Source organism: Heliangelus exortis, chromosome 2 (assembly GCF_036169615.1).
Source record: "Heliangelus exortis chromosome 2, bHelExo1.hap1, whole genome shotgun sequence".
NCBI classification, from domain to species: domain Eukaryota; kingdom Metazoa; phylum Chordata; class Aves; order Apodiformes; family Trochilidae; genus Heliangelus; species Heliangelus exortis.
The window spans coordinates 23,963,312-23,987,388 of NC_092423.1; the positions used below are offsets into that span (position 1 = coordinate 23,963,312).

A 24,077-nucleotide genomic window follows, 5' to 3' on the forward strand; every position below is an offset into this window, starting at 1 on the left:
ACACCAAGTAATTTTCCCTCCCATTGATCACAATTAAGAGACAAGTTTGCTCCAACTATTGTGTGAAATCTATGAGGACATCCCACACACTGATGGTGTCCTGAAAAAGCAGAAAATAGTTTTGGGCCACCTCCAAGGGATTTACCCTCAAAAGCGGTGGAATTTTACCTGACAGAAATCAGAACGCACATGTAAAGCAAAGGTAGACCACAGCCCCATTATCTGAAAGAATGCATCAATCCAGATTGCACGAAAATCCCGAAACTACTTTTTGTCCAAATTACTCTGGAGAATGAGTCACTACTGTAGAAAGAAACAATCCTCCTACAAGAAGAGCTATGTCTAACTGTAGGGAGTTCTCCAGCTGTGAAAACACAAAATAAACACTATTTAGCATAAGCCCCCCAGAACCCAAGAAAGAAACTTTTGAACTGTATCAGGAGAACTCAACAAAGGAAGCAAACATAAACTTTCCCTTTAAGTAGATGTGTAATAAGGATTTTTTTTTCTAAAATTAGCATTGCATTTTCTCTTCTCAATTAAGTATTTTCTGCACAGGTAATCTCTGCCTTTAGGGATGGAAAGGTCCCTGCTGGAGGCTGCTGCTAGCAGCTATGCATTTAATCATAGTCCAGTTAATTTTGCTTTTTGTCCTTAAACGTCAGAAATGAATCAAAAGCCTTAAAAAAATCACAGACGTATCTTTTTAAATTATGAAATTCTTTGGATGCATCCAAACTGTCTTCATTTAATAAAGCAGAATATTGTAGGACTAATGGAGTAACTGGCAGAAGAAGAAAAAGTAAACTTTAAGGACTGATTTTTCTGGATTGGGCAGGAAGGGCTAGCTATTCAGCACATGACAAATTAACCACGCAAGTGAGTCACATACACTGGTATGGTATGCAGGAAAGGGAAGTCAACTGTGTGAAATCAAGACCTGCAATTTTTGAACCTCATATTAAATAAGGAAAATACTTAGATCTGTTATGATTTGAGAACTGGAAAAATGGCTAAACAGAGAAATTCATTATTTGTTCTGTTTTAGCTTTTCTCCCTAGAAATTTTACTATCTTCTCCTTGGAATATCTTCAAGAGAATAATACTTCTTTCTTCTCCCTCTCTCTCAATTTTTGTCTCTGCATTCTTTTGTTTCTTCCAGATCCTTGGATGCTTGCAGCCCTTCCATATGAAAAGGAATGACAGAGGTGCAGACACAAATGGGTATTTGTTCTTAGACCTGTGTGTTTGATTTCCTAACTACGATACATACATCAGATTTTAAATTTAAATGGTTCTTATAATAAATTCAGAAACATCTGTTGCTCTGAAGAGCTTTCACAAGAAAAAGTGATATAATCCTACTTAGTTATCGTATCGGTAAAGTCAGTAATTTTTTTTAACTAAGAACTTGTTTTGGAAGAGAATTACTCTACCTCAGAGAGTCTCCCTACCTCTTCAGTGTAGTTGATATATCTGAACAAGAAAACCACAAACTCCTAGATATGTAAGGTGGTTTTGAAATAAAGCAAATTATTAAATCTCTGACAAAGCACATGTTAAAATGCTGATAGGCCTTCTGTTCTTACAGTTACCTTCCTGACCAAAATGTGGACTGTTAATCATTTTAACAGGCCACAAAATATATTTTAAAAGCTAAAGTATTTTCTTATGTACAGAAGTCTTTTCTGCAAAGAAGTTGGTAATAGTCTTAGGAGATTTCAGTTTTATATTATTTTTAAAGTATTCTAATGTTTTCTGAAATACACAGAGAAATTACTGAAAAGTAAAAACTCTGGGGTTTTTTTATGTGAAAAGAATCCCTTGGGTCCAACTGTTTATGAATATGCATGAATGGTACAGGCACAATATGTTTAAGAGATTTAAAAACCCCAAAATATAAGTCTCATAACTCCTGATGATGGCTGTTAGTTCTGAAGAACTATATTCCATGTTGCTTCCTCCTCCCACTCTGACACAGAATACACGGAAATATCAAGTTGCATACAGTAGCAATAGGAAATATGTTCTAGGAATACTTTGTTCTAGTCACATTATTACATAAAAACATGGCAAAGAAATCTCACAGTATTTCAATATAAAACAGATATTGACATAATGCAACTAGTTATTACTTACTCAAAGATTTTTCCTAGCTGATCAACATCTGAATTTCCACGGAAGAGTGGTCTGAAAAAATAAAGAAATATTTTTAGGATGTGACTTGCTTTAATTAATGCAAATTTATATTTCTTATTGACAGCTGCCAATGTAGGGTGAAAATGTTATTTTTTGGAGGCCTTGCTTACTTCACCTCCATGTTTTATCCAATGTGGATGTTTTTATCCAATGTGTGAGTGTACCATCCAAGTTTCCACAAAAACTGCTTAAAAAAGGGGATAGATGAGACATATTTTGAATATTTTGTGCTACTTTTGAAAATGCAATTGTGTCCTTTAGCATTAGTAACTTTATCTCAGCTAACACTGTCCTATGAATTGTATCATTAACAAAGTGTTTCTCACTATAAAGATCACACTTACACAGCTATTTGGAGAGACAAAACCAGAACGTCATGCAATTCATTAAAACATAATAAAATTAAAGATGGATTATTATGGATATAAATTTAAAATTAAATTTATTGTATATTGGAAATGTGCTCCTAAGTTCAAGTGGTCAAATAAATGACAATGGATTTATGAAGTTCTGTAAAGAATGAGGTGTGAAATGGTACAGAATTTACCTTGAAGGAGAGGAATACTTCTGCTGCATCAATAAAGATATGTTCAGGAAAGAAACAAATTAATAGTCTGAACATCCAAAGGTTTTTGGAAAAAAACAGCAACTAAAAATACTTGCAGAAAGTGGTACACGCTTTTTCTTTTCAAAGTGCAATTTGGAATATTTTTGTTCATTATTTATAAAATACAATCACCCCATAGATCTGAAGGAAAATATGAAATTCAGATTTGTATGGCTGTATTGACATCTTTGGGTTGAATTCAGTAAGTGTGTTCTACAGTGGAATTTTATGTTTAAACTCCCAAGACATTCCAACAGATCACTGAAAGATGATTAAGGATCTAGCCAGGAATGAGGGCATCTGTGAGCATCAGATGCTGCATACCATTTTCATTCAACAAACGGTAGACTAAAGAAACACAATTCAGACACACTGCAAACTGAGATACTAACTTGGGTCGATGGATAGTAAACTCACAATTATATTTTCCCAAACTGTTCAACTGAGACCTGGTGACTTGACAAACGATGTATATTTCTCTGTTTTCACTGGCAGATTTTGGTTATCAAGAAACATCCCTTCTCCTGTCTCTTTCTGCATACTCCTATTCTTCTGTCTGATACAGGTCCTTTACAGCAGTGGTTGCCAAACCCATCATTTCACTGGTGCTCTTCACAGAAGACCTCTCCCATCCACACTGAGAGAACAAGGAGTATTCAGCTACGGTCTTTCCTCTCTCATTGCCCTACACAGGTGTAGAATCTGGATCTCATTTTGCTAATTTAAGTTAATTAGAAAAATGGTGCTTTATACACCTTGACACTCTCATATAGAAAATAAAGCTCCATACTGCTGCCCGTCTTGTGTGCCCACACCAAATACAGTAAGAAGACACAGAAAACGGTGACATTTCTTAGTTAGACAATAATATGCAGAAAATCTGTGCCACGAAGACAGAGAGCAGAAATATTTTCCAGCAATAACTGGCAAACATTCTGATGGTCTTTGATGAACTAAACGTGCATTTTGTCTCCTTCACACTTGCTGCCTTTCAGGTCACATCTTCCCAAGTTACACTGCAAGCTGCTTTGCACAGGGACACCGAGCGAACAATTTATTCAAGTCTGATTTGAAACTATACAACATCATATCAAAACTGATAGGGTAAAATGTGTTTTTTGTAATTTTTTAAGCTTTAAGGTATCCAGTAATACTCAATCCTACAAAGAAAACCAAAGATAAACTTCAATCAGACAGGACCATCTACTTGTCATAAGTTTTGAGCCTGATTTTCAAAGTGATAAGTAGCTACAACCCTAGTATTGCATATGACAAGATACACTCCATTTCTTCCAAAGTCAGACCATATGACAACCTCAGATGGTTTTTTTTCCAACGACTGTTTAAAATTATTAACATAAGGATACTCTGAGTATTTAATTTTGGCTTGAGCATCAGAGTATTGGGGCCCTTGAAACTAGCAAAACCTATGCAATCAGATATTCCTATCCATGCAAATGGAAAGCTGATTTAATGTTTTAAAATGTATGCTGAGCCTTGCACTAATGTGAAAGCTTGGCAAAGTCAGCCATGCTCGCAAATCACCTTAGGCAGTGTCATGTCAAAACAAGAATGATTCTAGAGATTTTTAAGAGAGGTTTTTCCCATCACTGCTGCTGTCTCAGATTCACTAAACGATGAAGCAAGAATTTAAATTCTTTTGAATGCATAATTGTACAACTCAAGGTGACCTTCCAACATACTTTATATTTCATCACAAAGAAGTACTATTAATTAATCTTTCAGCCTCCTATCCATCCCACAATCATGACTACAACAGAATGCCAACTCCAGGCTAGGCACCACTAGTATAATGAAACTTGCCTCATGAATTTTGGCTGAAGGTTCAATTGGAATATTGGATGTATCATTGGGGAAGCAGATCCACTTAATCAGCAGCTGTATGAAGATCTCATCTCACATTTTGGCACTAGTTACTTTTCTTAATGACTGCCAGCTCTGCAAATCCAGTACACATAAAAACCTTCACCTCAAGCCTATTGTTTTTTAAATTCTATTCTTAAGGATGGACATGAGCTCTCCCAGTATCACTAAACTGGGAGCATACTCAGCTGCCAAAGAATTATAGAATTTCACCTTTGTTCTTGTACCTTTCACTTGACTCACTCACCCACTCACTCCCTGAGGTTTATTTACGCAAGCTGAATCCAGAAGTCCTGACCTGGGGATATGTTCTCCACTTTGTGATGATAATCTGTGTAAGACTGGTTATACTCTGAGAGCCTGATTTTGTAGAATTCTTTTTTTTTTTTCCTTGGGAAAGGCATGGAGCTTGATTTGTCTCCTGTGGCAGAAGATGTGTGTCCTCTGACTTCAAAGAACTCCTAAAATCTGCATGTACATGTCTCTCAGGAAAGAGGGGTATTTCAATGGAGAAAAGGGCTATTCACTTGCCTTTTGTGTGGTTCCTTGATGCTCTCAACCTTCCCTGACTCTGCTTGTTACAAAATGCATGCTCTGAGAGATCCAGCATAATTGCTGTTTCAAACACACTTGAGTAGGGAAGATGGGACAAAAAGACTGCACACAAGACATTTCATTTCCCAATTTCTCTATTTGCTCAAGATGTCTCAGATGATGTTGTGTACACATAGGTTCCTAATTTTTTTGGTTCTTGCTTCTTTGATTTTTTAAGTCAGGTGGAAGAGGGAAATGTTACAGGGAATCTGCAGGTATCCATCTGGTTTGACCACTCCTTCCCCAGGACTTGGAGCTAGACCAGTACCTCCTAACTCTGGAATCATGCCCACTGAATGGAGGAAAACCTCTTTCATGTCTAATGTAGGATCAGAATGCCCTTAGCCTACAGATCTGCAGATGAGTTGGAGGAGCCATATTACTACCCTACTGCTAAAATAAACTCCTACTGAGTCAATCAGCACATACCTTAGATCCTGAAATACAAAATGTGCAGCTGCACAATTAAACAGATATTAGCTATCAATCTGCATTGTGACTATTTCCACAGGATCAATCTATCACCCTTTTTACATGCCAGTCCAACACCCAGAGCATATAGCTCCTAGGCTGCAAAAATGATTAAGGGACTGGAGCATCTGACATGTGCAGAAAGGCAGAGAGAGCTGGGACTGTTTAGCCTAGGAAACAGGAGGCTCAAGGAGGACTTTTTTGATAGATATAAATACCTGAAGGGAGGGTGGAAAGAAGATGGAACCAGGCTCTTTTCAGTGTTGCCCAGTGACAGGGCAAGAGTAATGGGTACAAACAGACTTGCAGGACATTCCCTCTGAGCATAAGGAAATGCTTTTTTACCGTGAGGGTTACTGGGCACTGACAGAGTTTACCCAAAGAGGTTGTGGAGTCTCCCACCCTGGAGATCTTTAAAAAGCCCCCTGAACATGGGGCTGGGCAGTCTAGAACTGCTTGAGCAGTGGGAGCTTAGACCAGATGATCTCCAGAGATCCCTTCTGACCTCAATCATTCTGTGATTCTGTGATAATACAGAAATACAAATACAGATCATGACACACGGTTGTAATGTAAAACCTCACAGATCCTGAAACAGTTACCATCTGCTTATAGTTTCAGAGGACACGGACTACTCATCTTCTGTCCAAAAGGCTCTCATGCTCACATGTATCTGAACAAATTACATTTCACCATTTACTACTTTTAGGTTCTTTTCTCCAAAGAAATACGCTCAGCTCATGTTGTTGTTTCATGCTGAGTTTCACCTTCTATCTGTCTGAACTGGATATTGGTGTATCAAGGGTTGGGTACTTTATTTTATAGAAACTGTGTTTCATGTCTGTGCTACTCAGTAAAAACTGAGATATAAATATTTCCTAAGCAAGCCCCCATGAAAAATTTTCCCTGGTGCAACTCCACAGAAACGCAAAAGCAGTTCTAGAAGTACTGTATACAGTGACAATGCAATGACACCCAAGAGATAAATGAGGTTTATCTGCAAACTGGCCACATTACTTCTAGGCTTTACTTTCAGCTTTTGGTCTTCAAAGCAAAGTGTCTAACTTTTCAGAAGAAAAATTAAAATTTTCATAAAGATTAGAATTAAAGGTAGTGATGAGCACTGCTCTAGTCTGTATTGCAGTGCAGACACAAGCAAAAAAACCAAAAACCCCACATGCATCAAGGCACAGAAAATAATTCCTGCAGGTTTCTTGATAGTGGCTGACATTTTGAACCCCTTACGTGACATTCTTGTTGGAAACCATCTTTCTGTTTCTTACACTGAATTATTAAACTACAGGTAAAATGTAGTTTAATACAGGGAAGAAAGGTCATGTGATAAAAAAACAGTACTGAAGAGGGAAAAAAAGTCCAGAAATTATCTTTTTAACACAAACATATTGCAGAACTATCATGACAATTCTAGTGCTGCCAATACAATTGCCACCAAGGGTAGACAAGCCTTGTATCTTTCCAGATATGTTAGAAGAACTTCAAAAATGACTATCTGGATTCTTTATGATGGTCTATTTGCTCAATGTGGTGACAACAGCAGTTGGGAATCCCATCCTCTGCCTTGTTAACAGAGGAACAATAAGAATAATCTCTTGACTACTGATGCGAATATATGCAATATTCTCAGTGAAAAATCGGTATATTGGAAATCCACATGTATTTAGTAAAGTCATACAAAAGCTCCCTAAAATGAAAAAAGCATCATGGGTGGGAAAGGTCCAACTTGCTTTTTGGCCAAGAAAGGCTTAGACAGTCTGGTTGAAGAGATGGCAAGGAGAAGTGTCAGAAAGAAAAGCAGTGATTTCGCAACAGGTAGCTGCTGCTTTGAAGGCATTAGATAAAATGGGGGAGGTGTTGAAAGAGAAAGTCCATGATAATTTGACATAGTAGAGATGTAAAGGGAAATGATACTGCAGCATTTCATGGAAATGGTGCGTGGAATTTTAGAAGCTGCTAAGGTTGTAGTAGTTAAATCTAGGAGTCTGTAAGTCAGTGTGTACAAGAGCAACAAGGTGACGGTGAATAAAGTAAAAAAGTTAAAGCCAAGAAACATTTGCTAAGGAATCCTGCATTGTGCCACGGAAAACCTGCCAAGCTACATAGTCTGTGACTCAAGAGATATATTTAAATGATGGTGGCTTTTTTTCCTCTTTTCATGTTACAAAATACGAATAGCTGGCAAATAATTTTGTCAGATTCTTAGTTACTTCTTAGGAAGAAAATATTTTCATTTTTGGAATTAAAACCAAAGAAGACAAAACTAGAATGATGAGATGACTAGAAATAACAATCTGGACTGTCCTGTGGAGACCTTTATTCAGAGGGATTGTTTTTGAGCTGATTCCTCGCTCCTGTTTCCACCAGTTTCTCTTTGACTGATCCCCTGGACAAGACTGTACTGCAGGTATGAAGAGAGAAACTAAGGCAACATAAAAGGAAAAAAAAAAAAAAAGTATCACTATCTAAAGATGAGAAACATTTGCCCCTCTGGTAAGTAAAAAAATATGGCACAGTCTAAAACTTTACTCTGAAACAGGGCACAGCTGACAACATTGCAGGCTCCAGACAGTTTCCCACTTCCAGTCACAAGCAACTTGGCTCAGCTGTTGTGCAACTTGGAGTTCTCATTTTAAACATTTTTTGTACTTCTCCCTCTCCTTCCCCTTTAATAATATCTTTGTGTGGGTGGGTGCCAGGCACAGCATAGGAAGAAGTTACTTCATGTTGCGCTTATTATACTTGATCACAAATTGCTCAGAACTTTTAAGAGACTTCTCCTTCATATAAGAAGAAACATGACATAGATAAACATTACAGCTGAGGAAACATTCCACAGCTAAAATCTGAGAGAAAACAGAGCAGCCATCTTGAATTTCTCATCTTAGTCTTTAACAGCCCATTTTTTAAACTCAAAATCTCTCATTCTTCAAGTTGGATAATACCACAATCATTAATAACCTCCCTAAGATAATTTGGGCTATGTCATTATTAAAGTATTCTCAGAATCAGATCTAATGCATCAAAAAAATTGCAATAATTATTATTTTCTCTGGAGTTTCTCATTGCACCATGTAGACAGAAGCTGATAAAGGAAATTAGGTAGTTTGTGAAAAACTACTGCAAACTGCCAGTGCTGTAGTGTGTTGAATTTGCTCCTCATTGCTATTTAAAATGAAGTAATTGAATTCTAAAACTAAAGACAATATTCTGACCCCTAAATCCACATACAGTCTATTTACAAAGAAACATATGGGAATTCTGCCTGAACTAAGAAAGCAAAGTGCTTTCTGAATTGTGTGCAGATAAAAGCCAAGAAGGGAAACACCCAGCTGGTAGTGCAAACTTGAAGAACATGTACAGGTCCAGAGCTGTCAGAAATGTGGCTGCAAGCTGCAAGGCACTGGTGTGCAAGAGGAAGTAAAATATAAAATAAAAAAAAAGAATATTAATAGTGAGAGAGAACACAATAAAAAAGATAAGGCGTAAGTTTGGCAATCCACTCTGGAGTTGAGATTGGTCATCAGAAGAATGTTGCTTGGTGTGGGTTTTAATCATGAAAAATTTGCACTACATTGCTGCAAATTATTGTATTACATGGAGATGCTGGACTTCCTGAGGGTTTTTAACATACAGTCTGGAAAGGTTTCACAACAAGATTTTCACAAGAAATTTGCAGATGGATATGCATGTTCCCTTCACATGTATAACTGAAAGGGAAAGGTTAGTAAAATGGAAACTTAACAGAGGCACAGCTTTATGACCCAAGTGGGGCCAGCCTATGGCGTTGATTAAAAATACAGCAAAAGGCAAGAGAAAGAGCATATATGAGAGAAAATATAACCACCGTCAAAGCTCCCTTAGGAACAGGGCTAAGAAAAATCTTTTTCTGAGTGCTTAACATTTGCGTGATGCTTTTCCTGTAAACATTGTGCTGCAGGGTTCCAGGTGGCCTTGGAGCAGAAGGATGGGCCTTGTCCCACACCACTGACATTAAGGGAGCTTTATGACAGATATCAGTGAGCCCAATGATCAAGTCAAGTGAGACACAGTTTCCTAACCTCTTATAATTAAAGAGAAGGTGCTTCAGCAGAAGGATACACACACATATGTGTATCTATATATAAAAACTCAGAAAGATGAGTGCAGATAATATCTTTGACCAGAATTTGCTCTAATGTGGGCAGATCTCATCTGTTCCTGGGCATTCATCATTTAATATTACTTTTTGAAATGAAAGAGCCTTGATACATTGAATGTCCTTCACTTATTCCCTCAGCACACACGTCACAGTTCTTATCTTGGACATCTACTTCTCCAGAAGATTTGTAGGTTTATTTCACCAGAGCTTGAAGAGTTGTTAGCTCAGGGAGCATGATAAAATAATAAATAAATAAATATATTTTTTTTAAAAACTGACTGAACATTTCAAGCAATTCTGGAAATACACACACAATTGACCTTGGGAAAAAGGAAAATAAAAATAAAAAGTGCATGGTCTCTGCTTGGAGTGGAAAAAATAAGCATTCCTCTTGTTTGTACTGATGGTTTTACCAGCAATATGATTTAACCATTTGTATGTTAAGCACCCACCTCATCACTGCACATGGTAAAATTGCATCTCTCTTGCCAATCAGCAGTTTAATTGTATAACTAAGCTGCAGGCTTCTGCATTTTTATAGCATACTGAAAGAACTCCTGGTATGACAAATACAATATGGTCATGCTCTTCCCAGGATCACTTATTTAGTTTTCTGTATTCTCTCTCATGGATCTATTTCATGTTCCCATACTAAACTTGAATTCTCTAAAACTGTCATGCTTCTTTGCTCTTCTTGTGCAACTCAACTTTAAGAGTTTGAAGGCATTAATGGAACTATGGATTAGATAAAGGCTGTCCTGTGTGGAAGGAAAGGAATCAAGAGGGCTCCTTCCTCTACAGTTCACTCACACAAGCGATGATGCAAACCAAGTGTGCAGGGGCAGTGCATGTGTTCATGAGGAGTTCAGGAAAAGCCTCACTTCCAGGTGTTTGTGCCTGTGAATAAATTTGCCCTTGAAAAACTCTAAATCCTCCTTCTAGACTATGTCTGAGCTGTTTTTCACCACTTCTTTCATTTAGCTTCTAATTAGCAGACAATGCTTCAAAATGACACATTTCAGCCCTAGTGTGAAAGTGCTCTTTAATGCTGTTTTTTAAAGAAGTGGTTTTATAACATCTGTATCAGAGCAAAGGACCAAACTTCAAGGTAAGCACCAAGAGTTTAAGTCTAGAGTTCCCAGTCTTTATCAATTATACAAATGAAATAAAAGCAATATTCTATATGAAATACCTACTCTTTATTCTGTATGAAATGTCGTCGTGAAAATCTATTTAATTCACAATTTTCAGGCATACGGAATTTTTTATATTTCCACAAGTTTTCTTAAATTGCCAAGATGCCTCTGAGTAAGCTCATCTGTTGACATTTACCATATTTACTGGTCTAAAAAACCCTTTTAAATTGGAATTTGCTCTAACAGTGCTTCTAATGTTGGAACTAGTTTTAATCAAGGGAATGTATAACAGGTTTTAAAGTCAGAGGCTGCCTAATTAAAATCCAATTCGTGTTCCACAAACAATATATTTTCAATCAGACTGCTTTCCCAGTAAAGCTTTTAACTAAAAAAATTTGTGCCATTAGGTTATTTTTTTCTTGGGACAAGCTCTTTTTAACTAAATGTGTAACAGTATTATAATTCTTATATCAGCTGAAAGTCTATGCACTAACCCTTACCTACTTCAGATTCTTTTGTATCGAAGCAGAAGCAAATTAGTGCAAAAATAACAGATACATTGAATGTACTGGTTCACTCAATCTGCCTGAAGATAATTAGCAAATTAACAAGCATGTGTTCCCAGGTTTTATTTCTTTCTCAATAATGCTTAGCAAAGACCTTCATAGGCTGAAGCATCCTCTATAGATGAAAGACCTTGTACCCTAGATACATAAAACAAAATCATGAAAAAGGACAGTATATTATACTATTACTCTAACCTTTTCTCTCTTTTTCTTTTTTTTTTTTTTTTTTTTCCTTTTTGAATTCCAGAGATGGGAAGAGGAAAACAGAAAGGCAAATATTCAACTATAAAAGCAAAGGAACAAAAAATCTGAAAGACAAAGTATTTTCTGTCATCCACAGTAGTACAGTGACAGTGATAATAGGTAACAGAGGCTTTGTGTGAGCACTGAGACTTCAGAAAAGAAAGCTCCAACAGATGTAAAATTTCCATATTTGAAGGGAAATATTGAATTCAAAATGTTCTATGCAATTTAGAATACAAATTTCTCAATAAAATACAAAATCCAAGAAAAAGGGATTTTTATTTTTATTTTTACTCTGGGAAAATGTAGCAAGCTAAGAAAGAGAAGCTTTGGGTTTTCTCTCCAACTGGGCTTGAGCTACTCCTGTGGGGTACTGAGTACATGTTTTGATCTATAACCACTTCTGTGGCCCCCATATTAGGTGTTAATGGCACCTGCTGCACTAAGCCTCTCTAAATTTTCAGATTAATCTGAAACATCAGAAGAACTGCCACCCCACTGCAACTAATAAGTCTCATCGCATTCACCTGTAATAAAACACTCTGGGTCAGAAAAAAAATCTCTAAAAGGGGATTACAACCCTTCAGACAAGAAAGGCAGGAAAAACATTTCAGTACTAAACAGTAAACTGGTGGTTGAGCAGAGGTGAAATTTCAGCTTCAAAGTTTTTCTCCAGCTGCTGAGTGAGCATCAAAAGACATGAAAGTGGATTAGAAGGATGGTGTGAAGAAAATACTTTCATTTTTAGCAGCTGTGCTGGTTTACAATGAATTAATAAACACCTGCAGAAAACTCTGAGATAAGCATTTAAGGTAGCAAGTATGTATAGTAACCATGGAAGGAAAACTAATTTTTGAAGGCCAGGTAAACCAGCTATAATTTTGCCCTAAGAAATACTTTGCCTCCTGTGATACACTCCTGTTACTCAGGCTAGGGAAGCTGTAATATTTATATCCATTGGTCCATAACAATGCATAGTAATCTGGGTCCACCTATTGACAGCTCTTCAGTTACTTCTGTTCAACTATTATCGATTTCACATGAACTTTTCCCCCCTCATTTGAATCTTAACCAAAACAAAAAGTACATTAATTTCTTATACCAAAGAGGAAAAAACCCCAAAAAATAACTTCCAGGTGATGACACTGCTCAGGTGCCACTCTTCCCTATGCAACTGCAGCATTAACACAATCTATGCTGTAGATTTGTTTGTTTCAAAGCTTCCCAAAAGAATATAGGACAATTTTAATGCTGCTATTTCTGCTTTGTCATGACTGAGCTATGGCCCTTCTTCTGTGTTGTCCATTGGCTTTTGACACCATTTTAATGGGAACAGCATTCAACTCTGTCTTTGCAGACTGAATGTTTCTTCAGCCTCTGAAGTATTGAGCACCTGTAGCTCCTTAAGCCACTGCACATCTTGAACACTTCCTACATCACCATCTTGTCCACCACCTCCATGACCACTACAAGGAGTTCCTCAAGATCCAGATGGAGTTGTCTGTCATTCCTGAAAAAAAATCTGATTTGCTTAGGATTAAAAAACCAGAATTCTCTTCTGAAGTAAGTGAATAACTGAGAAACAGCTTCCTCTTTCCATGGTAAGCCATTTTATGCCTTACTTTTTATACAGCTGTGTCTGGAGTATGCCAGAACCAGAAAGTTTACCAAAAACTCTGTGTGCTCTTTAAACTCCACTCTCACTTTCTGGCGAAGTGTCCTCACCATCAAATTCTTAGAATTTCTATGAGATGAACAACACCTACTTCTCCTTTTGCAATTTTTTTTCTGAAAAGGAAAACTGATTCCAAGGCAGGAAAGAAGCAAGCAGGCTTGTTTTGTGCCTCACTGGGTAGGACACCCAGCTATGATATAATTCTGACTTTGCATGTGTATGCTCTTTCATTGCTAATGGTCTGATGAGATCAAGTTGTAACTGAATATCTTCATTCTTACAGTGATGGTGTAGGATTCATCACTGCCAAACAGGCTTAAGTTATAGCTACCGATAGCAACATCACTGAAAAATCTCTTGCTACATATGCTTCTTTAAATATTGAAAGCTTGAACTCCAATTATTTGGATATAAAAAGCACTTAAAAATTATTCAGTTTTTTAAAACAGTGTTTATGCTGTACTGACTAACAAATAAAACCTATTTTATGGACATAATGTAATAAAAGAAGATCTGATAATTCACTATAGTTGGTCAAATTCTGGATGATACAGCTGATTGAGTCATTTATCTTTAGGTAACTGATTCAGACTCAGTCAAAATCAATAGTAACTGAATCTTCATGCCAATTTACTCTAGCTCAGTAGAATAAATTAGTGAAAATGAAGTAATGCCGTGGATAAAATACTTATTTAACAAATGTCTATATTCCAAAACTTACTACTGACAAACCTGGATATGTTAGGAGAGAAGCTATGAATACAGAGAATATTTAAGTAAAAGAAGAAATACTGCACTAGTGATTGCCTTAGAGTTGCTTTTGGATGGTATGCTTTCAATGCATCTATAAAAGGAAATCAGAGGACATTATACATGAGTTTCTGGAAGAAGTCATATGGCTTGACAGTGCAGAGCCAGACTTCTGTTTCTTCAAAGACTGCAAAATGAAGCATGCCACCAGCATAACAGGTCAGCCAAGCATATCAGATGCTGACATCAAGAGCTCTTGACTTGTCAGATCCTGGTTCTGTCTCTAGCAGTCAGCGAACCACAGTGGTTGCATTTCACACAGGCTCATTTGTACAGGGCTGGCACGCCAGCAGGTCAAGCAGAGCATGATGAAAGGTGATGGCAATGCCACAGATATTGTGCAAACAAAAATGCAGGGCAACAACTCGTATTTATATGACAAGTTGAACTGTGGCTTCAAAGGAAAAAAGGACAGGAACCAGTGTGAGCTGTATCCTGCCATGCCTCTTTTTTTTTTTTTAGTACCCAGCCAACACCAGAACCGTAAGACCTGATAGCAAAGGCTCCAGCTATGTGTGGGTACCACATGTGCTGCTCCATGGCAGTCAGCACACACGTGGGAGAGGCTGTGGCCACCTCTCTTCCTCCTGAGACTGGGACTCTGTCTAGATCTTTGACATCTGCAATTACAGCCAAAGCAGAGACTCAGGCTAGCTGGCAAGTTCTCTGCAATGGCCTGAGCCCTGCAGTGTAGGTAAGCGTTTCCACAAAGGCAGCAGGGAGCTTCTGCTGTGCACTGCAGTTTCCTTGGAGGAATGGTTTTCCAGAAATCTAAATATCAAACTTCGTGCTCTCTCTTTGACATTTTGGGCTCTCCTCTCACAGCCAATTATTTATTTGGTGCAAAGTAGTACAAAATTTCAGAAAGCTGTGCTGCTCTGCTGTCCTTAGCTGTTTTTAAACTCCTGCTGATGTCTTCCCTTTAGGTACCCTTGCCACTTCTCTCATGCAGATTTACGACTTTTTTTTAGCTGTAAAGAACATGTACCAGCTTTAGTGAGCACCTACACACGGAGAAGGGCAAAGCTGTTGAAAAGAAAAGACACAAATGTGAGACAGATTTGTCCTATATCCATCTGAACTATTACATACTGGTTTTACAACTGACAGATGGTAGCTAATTATTAGATTTCTTTTCTGGACAATCAAATACAGCAAACTCGGTAAAGCTGTGCAGATCAAAATCTCTGGCTAAACACTCGATTTGGAAAGAAAGCCCACACTTGGAAGCTCAGAACATGAGCCATACTTAAAATCTAGTGTTTCTACACCCCCCACCCCCACCCCCAGAGTGCACCATGTCCAGGGAAGGATCCCATACACCCACTTGGGAGCTTAAATACTTTTTTGGTAGCCATTTTCTTATGAAAGAGAAAGTAAACAAAACCAATATTTAGTTCTGTTATGAGTCAAACAAAAGTATGCAGAGCTCCCCCTGGCCAAACTCTAGGCAAAAAGCAAAGCCTCTCTTAGCTAGGATCCTGAAGAAGGAAGCTGTGTGAAAGAGCCAGGAGATCCTTTCAGAAGGAAAGTCTTTGGGCAGCATACAGCTGGCTGTCCCTCTCTGGGGTGGAGAAGAAGGGACATGGGTAACATTACTCAGCTTCTCTCCTGTCCTCTGGCTGGCTGTGACGACTGAAAGCCACTTGCTGCTGGGGATACCATCAAAGCAGCACTCAGGCTGCACCCAGGAATGAACTTGGCTTTGAGATGCCTCAGAAGACAGGAAGGTGGTGCACCTTCACAACAACTGCCCAGCAGCTGAGCCAAGCACAGCTTGGCATGAGGGAGCCAGGCATTTCTGCTGCCAGCTGCATTCCCAAATATCCATTACAAATGCTATGATGCTTGCTTAATATCAAGGACTTGCAAATACCTACATCATGACTGACACGTTGTGGTCCTTCTCCTAGCCACAAGGTCTTTTCCACTGACCTCTGGCCAGGCTAATTGAGATTGTCACAGACTGGAATATCACCCCCCTGAGGAATGTATATTTTTTTAAGGTTGACATGTTCAGGGAGTTTTATAACTAGTGCTGTGCCACCTGCACATGGAGAAGCTACAGGAAACATTCCAGGAGGGGAGCTCCCTTGTGGGCTCTCACTGGGCTTGAGCTCTGTGTGGCTGCTGGCTACCAGTCTGGAGCCACCTGGCCATAGTCCCTTGGCTTGGTCTGACAAGCTCCCACACCTGAACAGAACAGTGAAATTAAACTTGGAAAACTAACACCACTTCTGTGGGTCTTCCTACCCCTGTCTGTTCCTTTCTGGGGTTTTTTTGCCATGGGTAGTGACAGTTTTTGGTTTCTATGGTTTATCAACCGTTTTCCTTTCCGACAGATCTATTCCTCTGACAGGAGGTCTGGCACAGCTGGAAACTAGAAGGAAAACCACAAGTGAATGTGGCCTGGCACTCACTTACCACTCATCTCCAACCACACACCGATACAGTTACTGGATCTGACTAACAGCTATCAATAGCCCAACTGTAGACACTTAGAAAGATATTGTTTAAAAAACACTTGAGGGAAAATGTTTGCTGAAAACTAACAAGGTATTTCACTAATAGGGGAGTGATGCTGTCTTGGAAATTTACATCTATTTTGTACTGGACAGTGTTATTATTCTGACTGTTTGCCCTTCTCTCCACTACTGCATTTGTCCTCTGCCCAAAGCAAATGGGAGTTCTGCCTCTGTTGTCAGATTAAACAGAAAACAATTCTGCTTATCTGAAAACTGGAATAACATGAACAAGTGCAGAGTTCTGTCTTCCTTTGTTAGTCAAGTTTGAAGCAAAATGTTGTTCCATCAGATCATTAAGGTAAATAAGTGGCTTGGGTCCATGCAACATAAAAAATGCTTGAAAATTTTTGTAATAGGCTTGCCACCTACCTAGGGAGGATGAAAAAATCCTGTTTTATTAGGTCTGGTTTGGAAAAACCATCAGCCTCCCACACATCCATATGCACATGAATGGCAGAAGAATAAAGGAGGAAAAGTGCAAGGCACAGAAATTTGAATGCTGACAAGATCATTCCAAGGAACGAACCTTCTCTCAGTACAGTTGGTCTGCAACTTAAATCATTCTTGCAACAAAACAAGAAAATTTCCAAAAATGGCAAAAACAAACTCAGGCCAGAACTGTACAGTACCTTGGTTCAAAGGTTGCAAATCAAGCTGTGTAGCTTTTACAGTTCTAAGCTGCAACATCCACCTTTGCTTGTTAGAACAAAGTCAAAACAGGAAAAAAAAAAAAAGTTGTTGTTTTCATTTTCCTGCTACCAAATCTAACTGTGAGCAAGCAGACAAGTGAATGATTAAACTTTTGAGCTCTTGGCCCACTAGATACGTTGCTTTAAGGTTCACTGGAAAACACCAGATAATATGATTGCAAAGTCTGTGTTTAAAACTGCTGCATGATAAAGAGAACAGCTCTCTCTCTCAAACCACGTTTGCCAGTTAATACAGAAAACCCAACTTGTAATCAGCATTCATGGCTCAATATTTACTCAGTTGCTTTTGCTGAGATGTATCTACTGTCTTTGTATTATTATACCTTCCCTGTATTATTATACCTAACCTGCCAGTTATGCATCCTCTTTTTTTTTTTCTTTCATGGATTCCTGGATTCCTCTTCTGCTCCCTGTATTTCTCTCATTTCCAATATAAAGAACTTTTGAATATATATTACAGATCTCTTATTTCTCTGCTTTTGAAATGCATTTTAGAAATGTGTTAGAAATAAGAGCACAGAGCACAAAAAGGAGGGTTAAAGCTAGAAGTTTAGAGAAAAAGTAGAAACTTTACCATATGAAGAAACACAAGATCTAGTAGGCAAAGCAAAATACTCCTACTGCTGTATAGCAATGGTGCCTGCTTAAAACAGTAAGACCAAATTATCAGATATGAAGAAAGAATTAAACTACATCCAAAATGAGACAAAGCCATGTCATACAAGTATTCCTCACAATTTTGTACATGGCTGTATTCAAACTCTAAAATCTCTTCATTATCTTTAGAGTCTCTTTTCAGATTCTGTTCATGGTACTATTCTTGCATGTTCATAAAAAGTGAAACAAAACTCAAGTCTTAATTACTATCAGACAGAGTTGCCTTTCTTCCACTTGTGTTCTTTATGACAAGAATTTAATCTGCAATATTCATATACCTAGCAAAAAGTTAAAAACCCAGTTTGGTGACAATTCACAACAGTGTGCGAAACAACTCTTAAATGTAATTTAAATAAGACACAGAATTCTTCCCTACAGAAATCCTGATAATTTTTCCGTTTCCTACCCTACATAAATCATACTGAGGTTTTTTATGGCACGTTATATGAATATATAGTATCTCTCTTATGGTACTGGCCAAACCAAAGTCTCTTCAGTCACATCTGTTCCTGCACTGATGCACTTGGGCTACAGGAACATACACTTAAAAAATCAGCTTATTATATTAAGTTGCATAGAATTTTGCTGCTAATGTTCCAGTATATGATACTTTATTGCTGGTGACATGCTTTGTAACAAATATTTCTCCTCCCCTCAATGCTTTGGATAATTGAGCAACATTAATGGAAAACATTTTTAAGTGATGACATACTGTTAGTCTGAATGGAGGGTCACGTAGCAGATATAAATCCTCCCGTCAGGTGCAGATATAAATCCTCCCATCAGGTATGCATTTGCAAAGGTTACAGATTCATTGTCAGTTCCTCAAGACTGTTCAAAAGCAAAGCAACTCATCACAAGGAATGACTGACCCAGGGGCTGTCTGGAGGACACAGTACTTTTCTACTCTCCAAGCAATTCTTTGCAACGGCAGAATTCTTTATGAATCACTTGCCCCGAAGCCCAGTGTCCTCTCTACTTCATTCTCCAGATGAAGAACATGCTTAGGCAGTAGCAAACCTGTAGCTCTGCTGTTCAACATACCTTGCCAGATGTATACCTGTTTTTTAAAAAGTGCAACTTTAAAAGACTACACCTGTGAGAGGCTAGTACCTACAGGAATATCTAATTCAGACCAAATGAGTGCATGATGAAACTGATGCAAGTTAGAAGTAAAGACTGAGGGATGAATTGGATTGCAGATCTTTTCTGAGATAAAAGCAGTCTGCCTTATTCATAAGCTCCAGAGAACCTGTAGATTCTGTTAATAGTTACCACTTAGTTGCTTGCTGGTGAAAAATGTATGTACCCTTTTGTATGGATAAGGATTCGCATACAGTAGCTCACATACTAATGGCCTGATTTCCCTTGAAACTACCTTTTTTGTGAGTGTGTGTGTGTGACATTTTGGTAGACAGGTAATAACAATCACACTAGCAGAATGGCTTAACTTCTTGAAAATATAGCTTGAACACACTCTTGCTTGTGCTGCATAGTCTCATGAAGACCAGAAGAGAGACACTGAGAACTGCAGCCTAATCTCTTTGACTGAAAGTTCTTTAAGTTCTTCACATCTCCCATACACATTGCAGCCCTTATTTTGAATGAAAGTCTCACAGTCCTAGGAAGTTACCTGTTGAAGTTCATTTCACAGGTAAGACAACTGAAACTTTGTACAGGCTCACTGAACAAGCTGCAAGGAATGGAAGCTGAGACAACACTTTGTGATACCCTCTCCTCCTTGCCAGTCTGCAACACAATCTTTTACAGAGCTCACTCCACCTAAGTGCTATGCACATTACCACAGATCAGCTCTGCCACTCTTTGTGCCACCATGTCATACTGAATTGTCTCTAGAGGTCACAATCCCCTTGGAAGTCAGAGTTAATTTCAAGAATGATTTCAGTGAAGCCAAGACTTCACCACGCAATCCAGCTAAAAAGAATTATTCTTTTCACTCCATGATGGAAGTCCAAACTTTTCTATCCCCCTTCAGGTTTTGGAGCTAGCTTAAAAACAGGTATTCCTCTTACTTATCTTTTTCCTTCTGCATCCACTTTACCATATCTATCCCACCAAGAATTAACTTAAGCTGCACAGGCAAATTCTCTTCCCTCATTCACAAGTAGAGGTGGAATCCAGGGGCAGGTGGGTCTGCCATTTCCTTCTACAAGACTGATCCTGCCACCTGGTTCTGGAGTTGACACAGAAAAGTAAACATGCAATGGATATGATGGTTGCATTTCAAGCTCTACTAATAACGTATGGCTCATTTGGAAAGGGGAATAAAAATTTACTACATTTTAATGTGAAAGATATTTTGCAATTACTCTATAATGTAAAATTTTGTACCTAAGAATGGATACGTGTGCACTGCTAGCTGCATGTATTGCTAGGTTTTTTTAAACCTGTAAAATGTTTTGTGATTAAAGGCTGCTTGTAGGTCCCAAATACAGTGCTCACATCACAGCCTGTTCACCAGACGAGGCTCTAATCTTTGATTTTATCACATCTGTACACATTACCTAGAGCAACAAAGTCCTGGGCTAACGGCTTTTCCACACAATGATGTAACTCCTCTAATTGGAAAAATTTATACCTTTGAGAGATGATTTATATGCCCATAGCTATGTCCGTTGTTTGTGCCCACAAGGGAACTTGTCCCATCACAGGTATTTTAGTAGAGTTTCACATCTCTTATCTGCTGCTACAATTTTCAAGCATGGTTGGTAATGCAGTTACTGTCTCACATGGATTAGGAGCTGGCAGAGTAAGATGAAAAATGAGACAACTGCTAAAAACATGATTTAATATTTTAAAACAAGTAAATAATAATCTCATACTATTTTTGTCAGTCCTGCGGCTTACAAAAATTCTGGGACTGATGATCTTACCAACAGCAGGCTGATTAAATCACCATGGAGCTGGTACATGGATGGTCTCAGTAAGAAGCCCATGTGTATGGAATTAATTTCCCACCCAGCTGGATGAATCTTGGAGCATGGAGATAATATTGGTTTGGTTTTGTACTGGGGAATCAGAAAAGGTTTTCTGGGAGAAGACTGTCAAGCTTTGGGTTTGTATTGGTACCTATAATGTTTGTGAAGTTTTGCACACGCAGTCACAACATTAGCCACTCTCAAATGTATGACTTCTTCCAATTGACTAGGCTGTGAATATAACATAAGCTACAAAAACTGGTGGTCTTTTCTGAAAATTTACTCTATATTGAGAGTAAATATTTGCTCTATATTTACTAAAATGGAAGACAAACTTGATTGTGCAGTCTCATAGTTAAATTTACCTTATAGCTAAATCTGTTATCTTAGTTATCTTATAGTTAAATCTGAAATTATTATATAGATATCTGGCTCATTAGTCCCACATACACACCTACTAACACCCTAGTCTGTGCAGGATGCAACCCATATAGGATTGTGGTTTATAGAATGGGCATTGAATGGGTATAGAATGGGCATTGAAACATTTTGACATTTTTTCCCAAGATTGCTGACTCAGAAGAGTCCAAGACTGTTGATTCCTGATTTCTTTTATAGATCATTTCATCCAGATTTGTATTTCTGTCTTATTGCCCTCTCATGCTCGTTCACCTTGATTAAATATTACCTAATTCAGCCAAGAAGAGAGACAGCCCCCTCTTCCTTAAAACCCTGGTCCATGGCTTCCTGCTTTGGAGCCATCCACAGTGCTTGAGACAGCTGGAAGGGTTTCATGGAAACAGACATAAGGGGATGCTACTCCCATGTTTGCCTTTCTCTAATAAGTCGTACACTCAGTAGGAGGTACAGGCTCTCTCCTAATGGCCAGGAAAATGCTCAGCCTTAGAGTGAAACTTTTTTGCAAATAATCCTTATTTTTACCTAAAAATAAAAAAAGTACTAATCTTCTTGCTGTGCCAAAGGATGCCCCCATACCTCCCAGGCCCTTGTCAGTCTTGCCAGCTGTATCTCTGAAGGATTCTGTGATACAGTAGCAAGCCATAGCATACCTTATAGTTTTACTTACTGGTTATTATTATCAATACACCATAGACTTCCAATCTCAGTATAATCTCAAATAAAACAGTCACTGTAAAAATACATTTACACTTTTGTTAGATATGGGCACTCCATCCAAATGTGTCTTGATGTCACTGCAACCTTCTTAATTAGACAGGAAATTTGAAAAGTGAAGCCATCATATAAGGGCATTTTCAAGTGATGCTTTATTTGGGTGTGTTCTCGTCAGCAGTGCACATGAACACACAGGAAAAAGATGCACAAACAGAACAGTTTCTGCATACATAGCACATACATCTGACTACTAAGCAATTTATTGCTGATCTGTAAGTATAGAGTAGGACCCTTTGGAATCTGTGCAAGAGGCTTCAGGATACAACCTCTGTACATTCACGTATGCAGAAACCTTTAAATCTGCAGAGTAACTAAAATGTGCATGTTTTAAATATAGCTATGACTTTATAGAAACCTCAGACTGAAGGAGGATCAGAGTCTTCACCTGAGGAGTATCATCTGAATCAACCAAGATGAGAGAAATGTTCAAATTTACCCCAGGGCCATCTAGACAGAAACAGATATATTTTGTTTTCTGAATCTGTGAATTCCTTTATACATTTATTTGTATTCCAGATCTATTTCTTAAGCAAATACTTTGTTTGCTTTTATTTTAAACTGTTTGGGATTAAGGGTGATTTAAATAAGATGAGGTGCCTTCCTCTTAGAGACATGCCAATCTCTAAGAGGGACCAGACCATTCTGGTGAGACCAGAGCTCAACTGTCTCCAACACTTGTCCAAACCTACAGCCCCTTGAGTGTGTTTTTAAGACCCTGAAAAACTGTATTCCAGCAAGCTCAAACATACTGAAATGAATGACAGAGCTTTAAAATCTTTCAAAGGGAAAGCAAAAGAGAGTAGGGGAAAAAAGGCAACAAGTACCCAGTGAAAATGTAGATTGGTGATTACCCAAGGGCATTACCACTTTCCAGCAGAAATGGTTGTTGCATTTATTTAATCTTTTGGAAGTAATCCATGGAGTTTGCAAAATTTTACAGTTTATTGCTACCAAGGTCACAGTAACATGGGTTTTCTTTTGCAATCCATCAGAAGAATCAGAAAGACAACATATATCAGAGAGAGTGGATTGCAACATTAACCCAACACAACGGTCCATGGAGATAGCATTCAGTGCTGTTCATTTTAGAGTTATGGCAATGAGCCTTGAGATTAGTCTTCCAGATCATGCCTCTTTCTATACTGAAATATGTGAAAGCCATATTGTTTCCAATGAAACAACATAGTACATACAGACTTGGCAGATTCCTGATCTCTACAGTTTTTGACAGCCTCCCAAATTTAGGACTGAGAATGTCAGACTGACCCTGCATTTGGCAAGAATAACAGAAGTCCTGGTTTTATCAAACTCTGCTTCAAGTCAGATCTCATTTCCATTAAAAAAAAAAAAATCTGATTTTGTAATATTAACGTAATATTTGCATTTCTAAACAAGTAGAAAACCTAATTGTCTCTAATTTAATTTACTGCGTTCTATTTGGAGAGTCAGTGAGGCTCACACATCATAAATGGATAAATAAAACTGAACTGGTGCTGCTTGTATATGGCAATACTTCTTATCTGTCAGAATACTAAAAATTAAATAAGAAAAAAAAGTTTTCAGCATATAATAAAGTTCTGTGTTCAGTTTTTTGTCCTGTATCACTCTTATTGCAAATGTGGAAATGAAGTTGTTGACTCTGCTATTGAAATCAGAAAAAATATCAACGGTCTAATGCTATTGTGAACTTGGCAGCTTATGGGATAAGGCA

General features: G+C 38.0%; 1 protein-coding gene across 4 annotated transcripts in view; it reads right to left on the minus strand.

Moving 5' to 3' along the window:
* Positions 1 to 24,077, minus strand: part of CDK6 (cyclin dependent kinase 6) — a 170,859-nt gene that overhangs the window by 12,667 nt on the left and 134,115 nt on the right. For all 4 annotated transcript variants that reach the window (XM_071735236.1, XM_071735233.1, XM_071735234.1 and 1 more), the window contains exon 6: positions 2,140 to 2,190. In XM_071735236.1, coding sequence (XP_071591337.1) covers positions 2,140 to 2,190 — 51 coding nt within the window. The remainder of the gene's footprint in view (positions 1 to 2,139; positions 2,191 to 24,077) is intronic.